Raw genomic sequence first — 17,991 nt, 5'->3', positions numbered from 1 at the left:
GCCGCTGCCGAAACCCAGGCTGAGGCTGCCGCTGCCGGGCGGGAGGGGCGGGGGCGGAGGCTCCGAGGGGAGGGCCACGGCGGGAGGGGCCGGAGCCCCCGTGCGCCTGCGCACCGAGCGCCACCCGACCCGCCACCGCCGAGCCACGCCCACAGGCCCGCCCCGAAGTGCTATTTCTAGGTGACGTCACCCGCTATAAATAGCACCTCCGTGCTCTTTCCTCTTCTCAGCCCAGCCGGAGCCGGCCCACGCATGCGCCCTGCCCGTGGTGCAGTTTGGTGCTGCAAAGGTGGAGGTGGGAGCCTGGAGGGGCGGGGACTGCAGAGAGGGAGGGCTCGGTCCAGCCGGAGCCGCCCTGCGGGGCTAATCTTGACCAAAGCCCTGCCCCGCCCGGCCTCAGTTTCCTCCGATGGCAAGAGAGCTTGGAGGGCTCGAGCCTAGGTTCTGCACCTGGGGCCGGCGGCCTTATGGCTTCTTTTAAATTCTGGATTAAAGCGTTTCAGTACAATGAGCTTCCAGGGATTCTGAGAAAGGGCCTGGGTCTGTGCCCGACAGCCTGGGGGCCCCAGGACCCCACCCTGGAGAGGCTCCCTCCCAGCCCTGACATCCCCTGTTCTAGAGCCCCGCCCATCCCATATTCTCTGTTCTAAGGACCTTCCTGTCGCTGACTTTCAAGTACCTGGAGTTCTCTCTTCCCTCTAGAGAGCCCTCCTAAGGGAAACATACCCTAGAATGGCCGGCTGCCACCCATGGGAGGGGCAGGACCCTCGGGAACCTCCTAGCCCCTGGGGTAATGAGATGACAGCCGCCCAAGGCCCTTTTTCTGCCTGTCCTTCCTGTGGCTCCTCTTCGAGTTCCTCGGGACCAAGCCATGGAGGGTAGGGCTGGAACCCGGGGGAGCTTGGGACAGCTCTGACGGCTGCGTTTCATAGATGAGGAAGCCACTGAGAGAGACAAAGCGACCATGCGATGGACAGAGCACCTCGGAGACCCGCAGACCGCCTCTGATCCTGCCTCTGGAGAGCCGGGTGGCCCTGGGCGAGTCCCCTAACCTCAGTTTCCTGAGTGTAAAAGGAGGACTGTCTATGTTAGCCAGTAGTAAGAATAAGAGACAGGATTCAAATCCAGATCTTCTGACTCGGTTCCCTTTCCAAGACACCCCAGAAATCGCTATCAGTTAGCCCTAAAGTACCTACTATGTGCCAGGCACGAGCTAAGTAAGGCTGGCTGGAGATACACAGCAAGACCTTAACCCTGGTAGGGTCCCTGCCTTCGAGGAGCTCCCAGCCTAAAGGGGGAGATAACAGCTATAGATGGGATAAAGGGGTGGGGGGATCCCCCCAGGGATTTAGCTAGCTTTCTGTGAGGGTCTGGGAAAGGATTCCTGTAGAAGGTGGGATTTTAGCTGGGATTAGAAGGTAACCAGGGAAGCGGGTGGGCTGAGAATGAGGGGAGAAGGCATTCGGGCATGGGGCACAGCCAGGGCAAAGGATTGCTGCTGGGAATAGCCAAAAGGCCAGCGTTACTGAATCAGGAGTAAAAGGGGATGGAGGTGTGGAGCAGGTCACAGAGGAGTTTGACATTAAACAGAAGATTTTATGGCCCTCCATCCCTAGACAATGGGGACCACTGCAGTCTATTGAGGAGAGCCTGCGCCTTCGGAAATCTCTAGTGGCTGAGTGGATGTGAGATCAGAGAGGGGAGGCAGGCAGATCCCTCTGCCTCCGGGAGCAGTTGGCAGTGTCCTGGTGCCAGGGGAGGAGGGTCTGCACCTGAGTGGGGCAGGGGCAGTGGAGAGAAGGGGATGGATCCCAGAGATGCTGAAAAGTCATCAAAAACATGGCCCAGGGGGCAGCTGGGTAGCTCAGTGGATTGAGACCCAGGCCTAGAGACAGGAGGTCCTAGGTTCAAATCTGGCCTCAGATACTTCCCAGCTGTGTGACCCTGGGCAAGTCACTTGACCCCCATTGCCCACCCTTACCACTCTTCCACCTAGGAGCCAATACACAGAAGTTAAGGGTTTAAAAAAAAAAAAAAAAAAAAAAACATGGCCCAGGGAGAGAGCCAGGTCTGAAGATGGGAGGTCTTGGACACTTCCTAGCTGAGTGACCCTGGGCAAGTCACTTCTCCCCCATGGCCCAGCTCTTCCTTCTCTTCTGCCTCAGAACCAGTACTTAGTATTGATTCTAAGACAGGTCAGGGTTTGATATACATCGAGGTGTGTGTGTGTGTGTGTGTGTATACATCCCACACTGCACCAATACCTCTAATAATTTTCTCAGTCACTAAATAACTCTCATTGCAATTACCAGGGAAGGCAGCAGGATTCATGGGAAAGGGGAAGGAATTGGGAGCTAGACCCAGCTCTGCCCACTGAAAAGTCACTCTACAACCTTCTTGGGACTCAGTTTCCTCACCTGTAAAATGGAGACAGCCTCATAGACTGCCTCTGCGGGCCCCCACCATGGAGGGTGAGCCATGAGAAGCTTCTTAAAGCAACTGCCCCAAGAAAGCTGGGCTGGGATTGCAATGATCCCATAGGCCTCCCTTTACAGATCCGGTGGGGAGGGAACGGCCTGGTTCTGTAACCTCAATTCCGTTCCCTTTTCTAGGCCTCACACAGGACAGGGAAGCCAGGATGAGGCAGGGGCTGGGCAGCGGGAGGCTGGCTCCTGGGCAGCCTTCCTGTCCCTGTCAGCCAGCCTAGTTTACAGAGTGGATCTTGGGGCCCAGCCCCCCCCCCATTTCTTGCTGGGGCTCCCTCTGGGGCTTTGAGCAAGCCCCTCCTCTTTTCTGAAACTCTGTTTCCTCCTGGGATCAAACCAAATATGTATTCATCAGAGGATTCATCATCGCTCAGCCAAAGCGAGCATTTATTCAGTCTCTGCTGAACTGGGCTGGAAGAGAGAGGCAAAAATGAGGCAGGCCCTGCCTTCTAAGAAGAGCCTGGCTTCTGGGGGGAAATCGTATGCCCCCCAAATAAAGAAGCTTTGAGGAGGGGGGCAATAGCAGCCAGGGAGAGTCAGGGAGAAGATGGGGTCTTTGGGTCACGGACTTCGAAGCCATCTATTTTTACAGATGAGGAAACTGAGGCACGGGTGCTAACTTATATCGCTCATCAAGGTCTTGAGGGAGCATTTGAACCCAGGTCTCCTCTGAACCCTCTAACTCTGTCTTGCTCTCGAAGGAAACGAGAATACGGAGGGAGAGGTGAAGAGAGAGAGAGGGAAGAGTGTCCCCTGGAGGCGCTAAGAAGGCGAGAGGTAATGAGACCGTACTGGGGCGGCCAGGCCACGCCAGGAAAAAGAGAAGTTTGCTCCTCCAGGTAGCAGGGAGCCAGGGGAGTTTATGGAGCAGGGATTGTCCCCGGCTGGCAGCCTGGAGTTCTGGCCCCATCTCTGCTCTAACCAGCCTGTGACCTCAGGATCAATGCTGGCGGAGTGACCCTGGGCAAGTCCCTTCCCCTCCATGGCTTGACCCTCACCCACTTGTCTGCCTTGGCTTCTAAGGCGGAAAGTGAGGGTTATAAAAAGCGCCCTGGCTTCGCCTTCTTTCATCGTGCCCCCTCCTCCGTCTGAGGCTTCGTTGAGACGATGAAAATAGTTGTAATATAGAGCTTGGCTATTATTAGCTGGGCAGCATAGGAGGCAGAAGACCTGAGTTCAAATCCAGCCTCCGTGCAGAGTAGCTGTGTGACCCTGGGCAAGTCACTTAACTCTCTCAGCCTCAGGTTCCTCATCTGTCACTGGAGAAGGAAATGGCCAACCAATCCAGTATCTTTGGGAGAAAACCCCAAATGGGGGTCACTGGAGAGACAGACACAATTCAAACAATAGCATTACAAGCACAATGGGCTCTCACTGGTTGGGGTTTGAAACCTGAATTCGAGTCCTGACTGTGTCACCCACAGAGTAAGACCCGGGAAGGCAGGTCGTTAATACTGTTCTCCCTTCTAACCTCCTCTGCAAGCAGGGCAGGGGACAGGGCAGACATCCCGGCGGGGTTAACGGGGAGCCCTTTCACGTGCCGGCCGCTGGGCAGAGAAGGCTTTATCACTGGAAAGGCTGGCTCGAGAGCACGAGCTATTCTTGAGCCGCTGACCTCATGGGCCTGGCAGCTGGCAGGGACGGCCTGTCACGGCGGGGCGTAGGGGGGCCTCCCCAGCTGCTCCCCGACTCCCCCCCAGCCATTCCCTGGTCGTCAGCCCAGCCCCCGCAGCCCGTCCCCTGAACCTCTTCTCAGAGCAGAAGCCTGGAAAGCCAGTGAGAGCGCGTGTGGCCCAGCCTGGCTTCTGGAGAGGAGGACGAGGCCGGCAGGGCCACGGCTTAGCCCGAGTCCCAGGAAGGAAACGGCTCCGGCCCAGCCGCTGGATCCATCCTGCCCGGAGTCTCCATCCGTCTCCCTCAGAGCCGGGGCTGGGGGCCAGCAGGGCCGGGGCCCAGCGGAGGGGAGGGGCCCCAAGGGGTCCCAGGCCTCAGGTTGCCGTGGTTCCCGCCGGCGATGCAGCCACCGACTGAGGGTCCGTCCCACCCCCCGGCCTTTAGAGCTCGCACATGGGCTACCCAGAGGCAACTGGTGGCCGGTGTGCAGCGCTTGGGATTCACAAGTGGCGAGTTCAAATGTGACCTCAGACACTTGCCGGCTGGGTACTCCTGGGTAAGACGTTTCTCCTCTGGCTGCCTCAGTTTCCCCAGCTCGCTAGAGAAAATGATTACGGGGAGAGCCCTGCCTTCCTGGGCTTGTGGGAAGGATGCCATGAGAGTGTGTGCGAAGCGACAGATAAACGCCAGCGAGGCTTATCAGGGGGCCCACAAGGGCTGCAGAAGAGGAATCTGAGGCCAGAGAGGGGCAGGGACTTGCCCAAGGTCACACGACCTCCTCACTCAGTCCAGGTTGGGAGGCGTGGGGGGATGGGAGGGACAAGCTAGAAGCCTTCACTCCGGCCCATCCCCCAGGACCTGCTTTGTCATCTGCCTTGGAACCTGGTCCGGCTTCACCAGAGCAGGATTCTGTATAGGAGGGCCACGTCGTCCCGGAGCTGCCTGCCTGCCGGCTCCATCCTCAATGACTTAATACGCCCTGACGCGCTGCACTCGTTAGTAGCAGGGAGACGCCTCTCCGAGCCTCAGCCCTCCTAGCTGTCCAGTCATCCCCAGGGGCCCCCAGCCCTGACACCCCCGTTCTAGACCCCTCCCAGCCCCGACACCCCCGTTCTAGACCCCTCCCAGCCCTGACACCCCTGTTCTGAGGCCCCCCCANGACACCCCCGTTCTAGACCCCTCCCAGCCCTGACACCCCTGTTCTGAGGCCCCCCCAGCCCTGACACCCCTGTTCTAGACCCCTCCCAGCCCCGACACCCCTGTTCTAGACCCCTCTCAGTCCGGACACCCCTGTTCTAGGCTCCCCCAAGCCCTGCCAATCCAGCTTTGTCCCATGTGTTCAGATCTCTTCCCGCTTCTGTTCCCATGAAGCCTTCGGCCGGCCCACACAGCCAGGTTTCGGGGTGCTCTCTGGGACGAGCCTCACCACACTAGGGTCTCACTCGCTGCCACCTCCCAGATCGCCCGTCCAAGGACATTTCACACATTCCGATGCTCCAAGCTGCCAGCGCTTGGCAGGAGCTGGGGTGGCTGTGCTGCGGCCGGCCGTCTGGGAGGACGTCCTAGTCTAGGGTACGGGAGGAGGATTCTGTTCCCACAAGAAACACTCCAGCTGAGGAGCCATCTGGGGCAGGGAGAAGGGAAGGGGGAAGGGCCCCCTGGCTCGGCATTCAAGGCTTCGTGCTGGCAGAGCAGTTGCCCAGCCCAGGAAGGGTCCGTGAGTGTTCCTGGATGGGGCCTGCCCATCCACGCTGTCAGAACATCAGATCTCGAGGGCAGCCGGGAAACAGAACAGAGAATGTCTAAGCTGAAAGGGACGCTGGAACTCGGAGCTCGAGAGCCCGTGAGGATGGGCTGCCAGAGATGGGGGGTCCCTCCCAGGCAGTCCGGGCAGCCATCCACATGCACTGGGCCCCCACTCTGGGTCAGGTGCCAGCTAGGTGAGGGGGAACCGAAGGAGGCCACAGCTAGTCCCTGGCCCTGGGAGCTTCCAGGCTCATGGGGAAGACAAGGGAAATCCCATCTCCATCTCCGCACCTGTGCCCCGACCTCCCCCGGCTCTCCCTCCCTGCCTCTGACTCCCAGAAGCAGCTCTAGATTCCTCCCTGCGTGTATCTAACCCTGGGAGAGGCCACAGGGTTAACAGCCAGCAGGCTGCGACTGGGGAAGATAGAGACCGGGAAGAATTCAGGCCTGGGAGGCAGAAAGACCAGAGTCTAGTCCCTTAGGATGCTGTTGATCCTCAGTTTCCCCATCTGTAAAATGGCTAATAATGGGACCTCCCTCCCAGAGATATCATGAGGATCCATGGAGGTACCAAAGGGAAGGGGCTTCACAAACAACCCCAAAGTGGTCTGCAAATCCCTCTGGGTCTACCTCGGCAGGATATTCAATCCAGCCGTGCCTCAGTTTCCTTCTCTGTAAAATTACTCCAAAGGCTCTTCCCAGCTCTCTATCTCTGAGCCTATGAATGACTGCATCTCTGCTGCATAGATTCACCCTGAAAATTGTCTTCTCCCTTGGAACGTGAGCTCCTGGGGGGGTGGGATTGGCCTATCACCAACATGGCATCTGACAGACAGTCAGAAATGAGTCCAGAACTTTGTTCTAGCCATGGCTACAGGCCAGGATCCAGAGGCAAAAATGGGGGCCTGGTTCAAATCTTGGCAGAACTTCTCCTCTGCGTGACTCCAGATACGTCCTCTTCCCTCCTCCTCTCTCAGGCCTTCACTGGGATACTCAGGAGACCACAAGGCTCCCTTGGTGCACGAGTCCAGGGCAGAGGGAGCTTTTTAGACAGGCTTCAGGTGGGAGGCTCTGGGGGCACCAAAGCCTTGTCCCCTGCTCTGGGCCTCTGGGCATGGCTGACCCTGAGTTTCCTGGAAAGGAGGAGGAGGAAGAGGAGGAGGGAGAGAAGGAGGAAGAGGAGGAGGGATGTGGCTCCCGCCTGACACGCAGAGCCCAGGGCCGACCTCCAAGCAGATCATTTTGTCAGCAAGAATCTAACCCTGGGATGCCACCGCAGCTTCCCCCAAATAGCACGTGAGGGTGCCAGGCTGCCCTAGGCTGAGCCACGAATAGCTCATATGTATTTGTTCCTTGCTGGGGAAATGAAGGGAGAACGTGAAAGCTGGGAGAGACCTTAGGATGGAGCGTCCCAGAGCCCAGACGGGGCTTCAGAAGCATCCAGTCACTCCCTCATTTTCCTTTAACCCCTTCCCTTCTGTTTAGAATCCATACTGTGTATTGGCTCCAAGGCGGAAGAGTGGGAAGGACCAGGTCATGGGGGTCACCCAGTTAACAAATGTCCGAGGCCAGATATAAACCCAGGACTTCCCATCTCCAGACCCGGCTCTCTGTCCACTGAGCCACCCAGCTGCTTCCCAGACATGCGGAGGTTAAGTGACTTGAACAAGATCATATAGCTAGGGTGTCTCTGAGGCCAGATTTGAACTTGAGTCTTCCCGATTCCACGCCCAGCGTTCTAACCACTGAGCCTTAACTGCCTCTTCCTCTGCATCTACCCATCCAAAATATAAGCTTCTCCTGGGCAGGGACCACTTTGTAACCTTAGCACCTGCCCCATTACCCAGAACTGAATGAGGGCTTTTTTGAGCTGAATCCAGTTAGGCCCTTCGGGGTCCATTTTGAACCCAAGAAACCTTTCTAAGATTTTTATTCCCTTTCCTCGGTCTCTCCCCCCCCCTCAACACAGCACCCAACACCCAGAGAAAACCTGATGGTAAGAAGCGCCGGGCCATTCATCGTGTTCTTCAAATGACGTGGCCCTGGACTCTTGGCGTCCCCGGAGAGACACTTTGAATGTGAGAATCACTTGCTCAGACACAAAGAAACTGAGGCTCCTGCCTAGTCTTAGCACGGGCCGCTCATGATATCAGAAGCGCAGCCTTTGGATCGGAGCAGCGCAGAACTTTGGAGCCACAGAATGGTAGACTTTGAGGATCAACAGATCTTAGAATCCCATTTTAGAACTGGACTTCGAGTCCTAGAATCCAAGACCTGGAGAATCGGCAGCTTTTGTACACCCCCAAACACAACCCAGGAGAGACTCGGACTTGCTGGAAACTCAAACAAATAAGATGAAAGAGTGGCTCCAACCGAGAAGGTGCGTAACAGAAACCATTTTTAAGGCATCCTTTGTTAAAAAAAGAAAGCCGCGTGCTTAACTTTGAGCAAAGCGACGCCAGAGATGCCCGGCGCAGCGCTCACAGCGAATTCCGGATTCTGCCAATTTTGTCTGGAGAGAGAGAGACGAGATCAGACAGACAGATAAATAGATAAGACGGCTACGGATGGACAGATGGACAGACAGACAGATAGATGGAGAGAGAGAGATGAACGGATGGATGGATGGATGGATAGACAGATAGACGGATAGACAGACAGACACATAGATGGATAGACAGACACATAGATAGACAAACAAGCAGAGAGACAGATTGATAGACAGACAGATAGATGATAGATAGATAGATAGATAGATAGATAGATAGATAGATAGATAGATAGACAAGCAGTAAGACAGACAGATAGATAGACAGACACATAGATGGATAGACAGACAGATAGATGGATGGACAGACGGACAGACGGATGGACAGACAGACGGACGGATAGATAGATGGATAGACAAGCAGACAGACAGATTGATAGAGAGACAGACAAATAGATAGATAGATAGATAGATAGATAGATAGATAGATAGATAGACAGACAGATGGATAGAGACAAACAAGCAGACAGATTGATAGACAATAGACAGACAGATGAATAGAGAGAGAGAGATGGATGGATAGATAGATAGTCACATGTGTAATATGCCAATGGTATCATTCAAAAGTTCATTAAGGGGGGCAGCTGGGTAGCTCAGTGGATTGAGAGTCAGGCCTAGAGACAGGAGGTCCTGGGTTCAAATGCGGCCTCAGACACTTCCCAGCTGTGTGACCCTGGGCAAGTCACTTGAACCCCATTGCCCACCCTTACCACTCTTCCACCTATGAGACAATACACAGAAGTTAAGGGTTTAAAATTAAAAAAAAAAAAAAAAAGTTCATTAAGGGGCAACTGAGTGACTCAATGGATTGAGGGCCACGCCTAGAGACAGGAGGTCCTGGATTCAAATCTGGCCTCAAACACTTCCTAGCTGTGTGACCCTGGGCAAGTGACTTAACCCCCACTACCTATCCTTCACCACTCTTCTGCCTTAGAACTGATACACAGTAGTGATTCTAAGACGGAAGGTCAGGGTTTAAAAAAAAAAAAAAAAGTACATTAAATTTAGGAAGATAAGATCAAATCTTGCCTCACATACTTTCCAGCTATGTGACCCTGAAAAAAAAACCCATTAACTTTTGTCTGCCTCGGTTTCCTCAATAGCAAAATGGGGATCATAATAGCACCTACCTTCCAGGGCTGTTGTGAGGGTCGATAATATTTGTAAAGCACTTAGCACAGTGCCTGGCACACAGTAGGTGCCACCTAATGCTTGTCCCTTCCTCTTAGGCCCCGACTTGCAGTTAGAGGCTCAAAGAAACTGAGAATGTTGGTCTTTGAGAATCAAACATTACAATCCAAGCCTGAGAATCACAATGTTAGAAGTCAGCGTTCCAAGAATCAGATGTTGGAATCAGAGACCAAGAATTCAAGAATTGTTAGAATCAAAGATTCTGAGAATCAGAGAATGTTCAAATCTTGGATTTCGAGCATCAGAGTCTCAGAGCTGGAAGCTCATCTAGCTTAAGGGAAACTGAGGTCCAGAGAATCTGGGAGAAGGGGGCTGGGACCTGAGGTTCTCCTTCTTAGCTCCCTCTGAAGACAGCCCGACCTTGGGCTCCCCTTTCTCTCAGTTGGCCTGCACCAAGGAGCTCCCTCCTCTCCCCTCCAGGCCAGCAGGAGAAAGCCTCCCAAACCACAGTAGGAAGGCTGGTCAGAGGGGCAGTAAATCACTGGTGCCCAGAGGAAGGTCCTTGAGCAAACAACTGGCCTGGCACGTAAGAGGCTGATGAGGTCATGTTGAAGCAGGCCCCATTCTTCCCTTCCCCCCGCCTTCCCCCAGCCCTGACACCAAAGACGCCTAGCCAAAGCCAGACTTTTCCCAGAGCTCATCTGCTTGCCAACAATGTCCCAGCATATGGTTTAGAGGAGAGAACCCAGTCCCAGGGGCAGAACACCCGAGTTCTGATCCATCTCTGCCATTTATCCACTGGGTGGCCTTGGGCCAGTCCCATGCCCTCCTCCTTGACGCAATAGAGGGATGCAACACAACAAACATTTCCGAGTATGTCCTGTGTGCACAGAACCATGCTAGGTTAAGGGAGAGCTAAGAGTTCGAGGCAGCAGAGATAAGGACAAGCAGAACAGTGAAGGGCCTTAAGTCAATGCCATACAAAGATCAGTTGAAGATCCTGGAGATGCTTAGACAGGAGAAGAGAAGACTCGGGCTGGAGGCATGATGAGCACCTTCAAGGGTGTGAAGGACAGTCAGATAGAAGAAGGATTAGACTCACCCTGGGAGCCAACCAGAAGCCAGGAGTGAAAGGTACAGAGTAGAATGTCTTTGGGAGCAGGATGAGAGCTGTCCAGCACTGGAATGAGCTGCCTTGGGAGCCTTCGAGCAGAGGCTGCCCCAGCCCTTGACCTGTGAAGGCCCTTCCAAATCTGAGACGCTGGGAGTATCTCATTGGGGCCTCCACTATTTGTTAAGCTAATACTCCAGCCTTCCCATTTTACAGAGGCTCAGAGAGATTAAAGGGATTCTCCTGGGGTCACAGAGCTAGTGTGAATAAGATAGGAGAGGAAGCTCTTGTGCTGGCAGGTTCAAAGACCTCTGGCAAATCACTTTACTCCCCTGGGCCTTGATTTCTTCCTCCGTAAAAATGAATGGGTTGGGGGCAGCTGGGTAGCTCAGTGGATTGAGAGCCAGACCTAGAGACGGTCGTAGGTTCAAATCCAGCCTCAGACACTTCCCAGCTGTGTGACCCTGGGCAAGTCACTTGACCCCCATTGCCTACCCTTACCACTCTTCCACCTATAAATCAATAAACAGAAGTTAAGGGTTTAAAAAAAAACTAAAAAAAAAAAAATGAATGGGTTGGAGGAAACTAAGCGGCTCAGTGAATAGAGGACCACATCTGGCCTCAGATACTTCCCAACTGTGTGACCCTGGGCAAGTCACTTAACCTCTATTGTCTAGCCCTTACCTCTCTCCTGCCTTGGAACCAATATGGTATTGATTCCTTTTTTTTTTTCAAACCCTCATCTTCTGTCTTAGAATCACTACTGTGTATTGATTCTAAGGCAGAAGAGTGGTAAGGGTAGGCAATGGGGGTGAAGTGACTTGACCAGGGTCACCCAGCTAGGAAGTGTCTGAGGCCAGATTTGAACCCAGGACCTCCTATCTCTAGGCCTGGCTCTCCATCCGCTGAGCCATCCAGCTGCCCCCAGTATTGATTTTCGACAGAAGCAGAGGGTTTGAAAAAAGATGGATAGGTTACACTAGATAGACAACCCTAGATCTATGAGCTTGTCACCCCAGGTCTTCCAGCATTCTCCCCATTCTACCACGCTGCCTCTCACAAGTTTCTGTGCTCAGGAACATTCAGTGGCTCCCAGTTCCAACCACTAAATGGAAATAAATAAATAAATAAATAAATGCCATAGCCTTGTTCTCTGCCATCTTTCCAGCCTTATTTCACCCTGGGCCCCTTCATGCCCGGTTTTTGAGGCTGTTCTCAAGTCTCCACTGCCCCCTTTCCAGCAGAGAGCCCCCGCTTTGCCTGGAACAAACTCCCTTTTCATTGCTAAGCTTTGGCCTCCTTCGGGCCTGCCCTCAGATGCCACCCCCTCTATGACGGAGTGTCTTGTTCAAAGGATCTCAGCTCTAGAGCTGAAAGGGCTCTCGGATGCCCTCTCATCCTACCCCCTCATTTTACAGATGAGGAGCCAAGAGGGCAAAGGACGTCCCCAAGATCACCAGCTGAGTAAGAGAGCCAGAATTCCAATTCCATTTCACAAACGCAGGTCTTCTGACTCCACGCCCAGACGCGGTCCCTGCATCTTCTCTCCCCAGTGATTAGACAGCCAGACCCAAAGAACCTATTAATGGTCTCTTGTCCATTAGGAAATGGGTGTCCAGCCGAATGCTCTGCAGACCTGCTCTCCCCACTGTGCCATCTTCTGGCACGGAGGGATCGGTCAACAGCATTTATTCAGCACCTGCCTCGTTGATCGTCCTTCGTTTCCAAAGACCAATGGAATCCTGGGTGATGTCTTGACTTGCCCGGGCATTGGACTGAAGTGAGGCAGCATTGCCCAAAGCCATCAGCCTCCCTCTCTCTTCCAGTCACCCAAGTCTAGTGGCAGGACAAAAGCCAGGACCACTGGCGATGGCCCAGGATGCAGCGGGGGACCTTGGCGTCTTCCACGTCTGACCAAGCTCTAAGCCCTTTCCAGAGCCTGCTTCAGTCACCTTCATGGGCATTGGAACCAATTGTTCTCATCTTCCCCTTCCACCAGAGTAAGTCTTCCTACCCTGGTGTAGACGCTCTCCTGAGTCACTGATGGACCCGAGGCTCTTTAGATACTCCCATTCTGGTCCAGCCCATTTTCTGAGATCATCTTTGCAGAGTGTGGCCACCGCATGTGCTACAGCTTCTTGGAGTCACAGATGAGAACTGGAAGCCAGGTGGATACAGAAGGGGGCAACCAGCCCAGAGAAGGGCTCTGTGGCTGTCCCACCAAAAGCGCTCATCTTTCACTGGCATCTACAAGTGAAAATAGGGAACCACTCTAAGGATTCTAAGATAAACTGGACAAAAGCATGGAGGTAGGAGATTACAAACTGAGCTCAGAGAAGAGGAAGAGGGCTTGTTCAGCTGGAACGTCCAGCAATTTTAGGAATCAATAACCCTAGTGTGATGTTGGGTCCTCTCCTGACACTTCCTCCCCCTTCATAAGCTCCTCCAGCACCTGTGGTGGGCACTGAGGGTAAAACAAAGAGGAACTGAGTTTCAGTGCCTGCCCTCAAAGAGGACTAGTCAGTCAGTCAGTCAGTCAAACATTTATTGTTGTGGTTCAGTGGTTGTCCAGGTCCAACTCTTTGTGACCCCATTTGGGGTTTTCTCAGCAGAGATCCTAGAATGGTTTGCTATTTCCTTTTCCAGCTCATTTGACAGAGGAGGAAACTGAGGCCAACAAGGTAAAATGACTTGCCCACAGTCACACAACCAACAAAGAGAAGAAGCAAGGATGAAGAAAGGCATTCCAGACATGGGGGACAGCCTAGGCAAGAGCATGGAGGGGAGAGATTGAATTCTATGCTTGAGAGAGAATCATGGGTAATCCATAGGGAAAGACAGGCCAGAGCCAGCAGGGCTTTTATGCCAGACAGGAGCCTGTATTTAATCTAAAGGTCCTGGAGAACTCCAGAAGCTTCTTGGGCCAAGGAATGAGGTGTTTCCGTCGGTATTGGAGGAACATCCTTTGGCAGCTGAGGGGCGCTCGGACCAGAGACCCCCCGGGTGCTCTTGGAATTTTGCTCTGAGAGTCTGGAGAGGAGGAGGCGAAGGCCTGGGCCAGGGGTAATAAGCCCCTCCTATGTCGGAAGCGCTTCACAAATATCGCCTCGTTTGCTCTCACAACAGCCCATGGAGGCGACTGCTATTGTCATCCTCTTTTTACAGCTAAGGAAATTGAGGCCAACAGAGGGAAGTGTCTGAGGCTGAATTTGAACTCGGGTCTTCTTGCCTCCAAGCTCAACAGCCGATCCACGGCATCATCTAAGCACAGGGCGGGGGGCGCTCAGGCTGCTGGGAGATGCTGGAACGTGGGGAAGTATCTCCTCGGTCCCATTCCCAAGGCGTCCGAGAATCCACCGAGGCCGAGGTCGCAAGGCTCGAGCTCGAGTCGGGTCTTCCGGCCCGTACCACCACTCTCTCCAGAAAAGTCACGGTTCCTGCCTTCAGGAAGCTTCCGATCCGATCTGCCAGGGCCAGAATTGGGCCCAGAAATCGAGCCCCGGAGAGCTGAGCGGAGGAACCGCCAGCTCTTCAGATGGCCTGGGCCCAGGGGGAGATCCCAAAGGGTCTGAGTGGCCAGGAAAGAAAGTCTCAGGCCGGAGGCTGATGGGAGAGGGGAGGGCAGGGGGCTCCTGCTCACCAGTGGGGCTGAAACGACAGAGGACCTACAGCAGGAGGCCGGGCGGAGAGCCCAGACGCCGGGTGGGTGCTGATAACCAGGACAGGCACTCCCTCTCCATCCCACTCTTCTTCACAGCACAGATGGAGAACGCAGGTTTTTTATTGCGGAGGAACAAAGGCCCAAAGAGAGGCCACACAGCTAGTCAGGGCAGGGGAGGGGCTGGCCCACAGCCTGACGTCTAAAGGCCCCCCAGTCAGGCCCAGCTCGAACCCAGGCTATGCTGCTCACAAGCTGTGTGAGCCACGACCCCTTTCTGACTGTTGTTCTCTTGCTCAAGGAATTCTAGGGCTCCCTGGTACCTCTAGGAGCTAACCCAAACTCCTCTGGTAGGTGCCAAAGCCAGTCCGGCTCCAGCCAACATTTGCAGGCTGATTTGGACTTATCCTCCTTCAAGGGTCTCTGTTCCGGCCATGCTGGCTGGGACACTCGTCTCCCTCCTCCACGCCATTGAACTGACGGGGCTGCCTGCCTGGAGAGCTCCAGCTCCCCACATTTACTCCTACCAGTCCCTTTAAGGCTCAGTTCCAAGGCCATCTCCTTCTAAGCCAGGCTTTCTTGTTCCAGAGGAAGACAAAGACTTGTCCAGGGTGCCCCATCCAGCGAATGGGGGGCCAGCAGTCCTTACTCCCAGCCTGGTGTCACTACTCAGGATGACTTCAGAGGGGCAGAAGAGACACCCCCCTTCCCCGCAGAGTCTAGAATTCTCCTCAAAGGCTGGGTGGGGGCAAGGACAACTGGGTCCCCTTAGATGGGGAGGGGGCCCAGTTTTTTCTCCTCCTTCTGTCTCTCCCAAAGCAAAATCTGAGACCATCCTAGTGCTGCCCCCTGGGGCTGAGCCTCAGTTTCTCCATATGTAAAACAAGGGGTTGGGTTCACAGGATCAGATGGCCTCTGAGGCTCTCCTGGTTCTACGTTCTAGGTCAGAACACCAGGCAGTCCCCCAGGGCCCCCACTGCTCTAGCACTGAGCCAAGCAGGACACACAGGCCTGGGTCTCCCTGCAAGGTGGGGCTGGAGCTTGTGTCTCGGCTGCCTCGGAGACCAGCCTTGTCTGGCTCTGTTGCTAGGGCCCACCGGCCAATCAGCAGCCAGCCAGGCACATCCATCTCTGTTGCCATGGCCCTGCTGGGAGCCAGCCAATGGGGAGGCGGGAGCCAGGCTCCTGTTGGAACATCAGCCGTCTCCCCATCCTGCCGCCTCCCCGGCGGGGGCTCTGGCCGTTGTCTTTGTTAGAAAGGGCACTGGGGCCCTGTGAGAGGTTCAAAAGAGGCAGGAATGGCAGCACAGACCGAGTCCTGCTTACAGACTGATCTGGCTGGATTTGTCTGGATCTCAGCGCCAGCCACTCCGCCATCTGCGATCCCCAAACCCGCCCCCCAGCAACCAGCCCCCCAAAATGGCATCAGCCAATTCCCCACCAGGGTGCCCAGCCCGCTCCTCCCAGGACAGTGGGACAATTGGAACCCCATCTTACAGATGAGAACATTGAGGCTCCAGCGGCCTGGATGATATGGCCCAAGGGAAAAGATCTTGGGTTCCAGGCCCGGTTTTATTGCTCACTACCTGTGGGGGCCCAGGCAAGTCCTTGGACCGACCCCTCTTGGTCCATTTCCTTTTCTGTCCAATGAGGGTTGAACTTCGGATGATGCTTTTTGTGAGTGGGTGGGCTAGATATCTGCTGGGGCCCCTCCCAATGATCTAGTTCTGTGCGTGGGGTTAGGCCAGGTGGCCATATAGGCCCCCTCTGCCCCGACCTCTACGGTCCTGTGTTGGGAGGGGAGTCACCAGCACCCAGAGTTTCAGGTTTCTCACCTGGGAAGTAAAGGGTCTGGGCCACACCAGCAACTCCATGCCAGTCAGGGTCTCAGGGGTCAGTCTGGGGACCCCTAGGGACCCCTTCTTAGAATCATGTTTCTAAAAGGATAGAAAAAAGGGGATTCCAAAAGAAGTCACTTAGGTGGACTGGATTTCTCAGGGTCACACAGCTAAGAAATGTCCCAGGTGGGATCTGAACCCAGATCTCTTGACAGCCACATCCAGCCATCTCTCCTCTGTAGAAAAGAGAGAAGGGGAAGAGAGCGGAGCCAAGAAGGGTCTCATATCTGGGGCATCTGCCCCAACCTTGACCAGACCGGGAGCCCCCTTCTACAATGTTCTGGACGATCTCCCCCTCTTCTCGCAAGCCCGGCCATGTTCCCCACTGGCTGTCCGTCACCAGCCCCAAGACGTGCTTTCAATAACCTTTATTTGGCCAACGGTTACTTCATCAGAAATGGAAGCCAACATCTTCCCCTTCTTCTTGACCCCCCCCCAAACCAGGATTGCAGCAAAAGGGGACCCCCTGCAGGAGTCTCAACAATCCTGGTCTTGATGCCCCGAAGAGGGCCAACAGCCTGGCTGGTGGTTTTCCCTGAGAAGGATGGCGAGAGCCAGCCTCGAGGGCGGCCGATCCCAGGGTTCGAGAGCTTTGGGCTTCCTTCGCTCTCTTGGAAGTTTGCAGTGAAGACAGAAAGGAGGAGGACCAGAACCCCGGAGGCAAGGACAGCGCCTCCATCTAACCTTAAGCAAGTAGGAAAAAAGTAGCCAGGACAGGTGGGGACCAAACTCATCTCCCGCAAAGCCCGATGGAAGGCCTGCGGGTCTAGGGGGCACCTCATGGCCCCCAACACTGGCTCTGAGAGGAGCAGGCCCTCCTCCGGGGGTCTGCCTGGCCACAGCATCAGTGCTAACGAGAAGCTGATCAATCGGGAGAGCCAAACTTTGCCCTCCCTGAAAACATCGCAACAAACCAAGCTGGAGGGGGCGGAAGCCAAAAGGCCAACAGGCCCCCCCGTATTCACCATCAGAACAGAAAACTGGCCCCGGGGAACCCCAAGGAGTGGGTGCCCACGAGGGTGGCTTTGGCGTTCCCCTCCAACACGGAGGAAGGCCGAGCCAGGCTCCGGGAGCTTGACCTGGGAAGCCACGTTGCTGTCTGCCAGGGGCTCCCCGTTGGCAAATCCACTCACACCCGGTTGCCCCCAGAAAACTCAAACAGCAGCAGAGCGGCCCAGAAAGTGTCGCTGGAGTTCTGCTCGTTCAGGGAGTCCCCCGGAACCTGGAACAGGAGACACACAGTCATATCTCAGACGGGGGGGAGCGATGCGGGCAGGCCCCACCTCTTCCCTGAAATCTCGCTTCCTCTGTAAAACAAAGGGGGTGGGACAGAAGCCCCCAAAGATTGGACATCCTATGGGCCACCCGACACCGACTTTTCACTTTCTTGGCCTTGGTTTCCTCCCCTGTAAAATGAGGGGGATGGACTAAGTGCTCGGAGGCACCTTCCTACCTTCTGCAGAATCCCTAATGAGGAGTCCAAAGAACTCCTCTGTGATGGGGAACTCACTCCCCACTTTTGGACGAGCCTGATTCATTCTCCCAAGATTCTTGCTCCCATAGAAAAAGGAAGCTCCATCTGCCTCTCTGTCACACCAAAGGTCAGGGCGGATGGAGGACAGCTGGGAAGAGGGAGCCTGGGGGGCAGGAGGACCTGGGAATTCCCTGATACTGGTGGGGGCGACTCCCAGGGGAGGAAGTTCCCTCCGTCGGGTCAGACGGCACCTTCTCTCCATCAGTCAGCGCGTATTTGGCGCCAAGCACCCAACACCCTGGAACCTCAGCTGCCTGGACCATTG

General features: G+C 55.0%; 1 protein-coding gene across 1 annotated transcript in view; it reads right to left on the bottom strand.

The window, feature by feature from the left end:
- The window catches only part of YWHAH (tyrosine 3-monooxygenase/tryptophan 5-monooxygenase activation protein eta), a 39,890-nt gene extending 21,901 nt beyond the window's left edge, over nt 1–17,989 (bottom strand). The window contains exons 1-4 of the mRNA XM_044656584.1: nt 17,918–17,989; nt 17,328–17,414; nt 16,877–17,086; nt 16,130–16,231 (exon numbers count right to left, since the gene is read on the bottom strand). Coding sequence (XP_044512519.1) covers nt 16,130–16,231; nt 16,877–17,086; nt 17,328–17,414; nt 17,918–17,989 — 471 coding nt within the window. The remainder of the gene's footprint in view (nt 1–16,129; nt 16,232–16,876; nt 17,087–17,327; nt 17,415–17,917) is intronic.
- Nucleotides 17,990–17,991: the final 2 nt, after the last annotated feature.

The sequence above is a fragment of the Gracilinanus agilis genome, chromosome 1 (genome assembly GCF_016433145.1).
Source record: "Gracilinanus agilis isolate LMUSP501 chromosome 1, AgileGrace, whole genome shotgun sequence".
In the NCBI taxonomy this organism is placed as follows: Eukaryota; Metazoa; Chordata; class Mammalia; order Didelphimorphia; family Didelphidae; genus Gracilinanus; species Gracilinanus agilis.
Note: the sequence above shows the minus strand (reverse complement) of the source record. Positions and strands in the feature narration are given on the sequence as shown.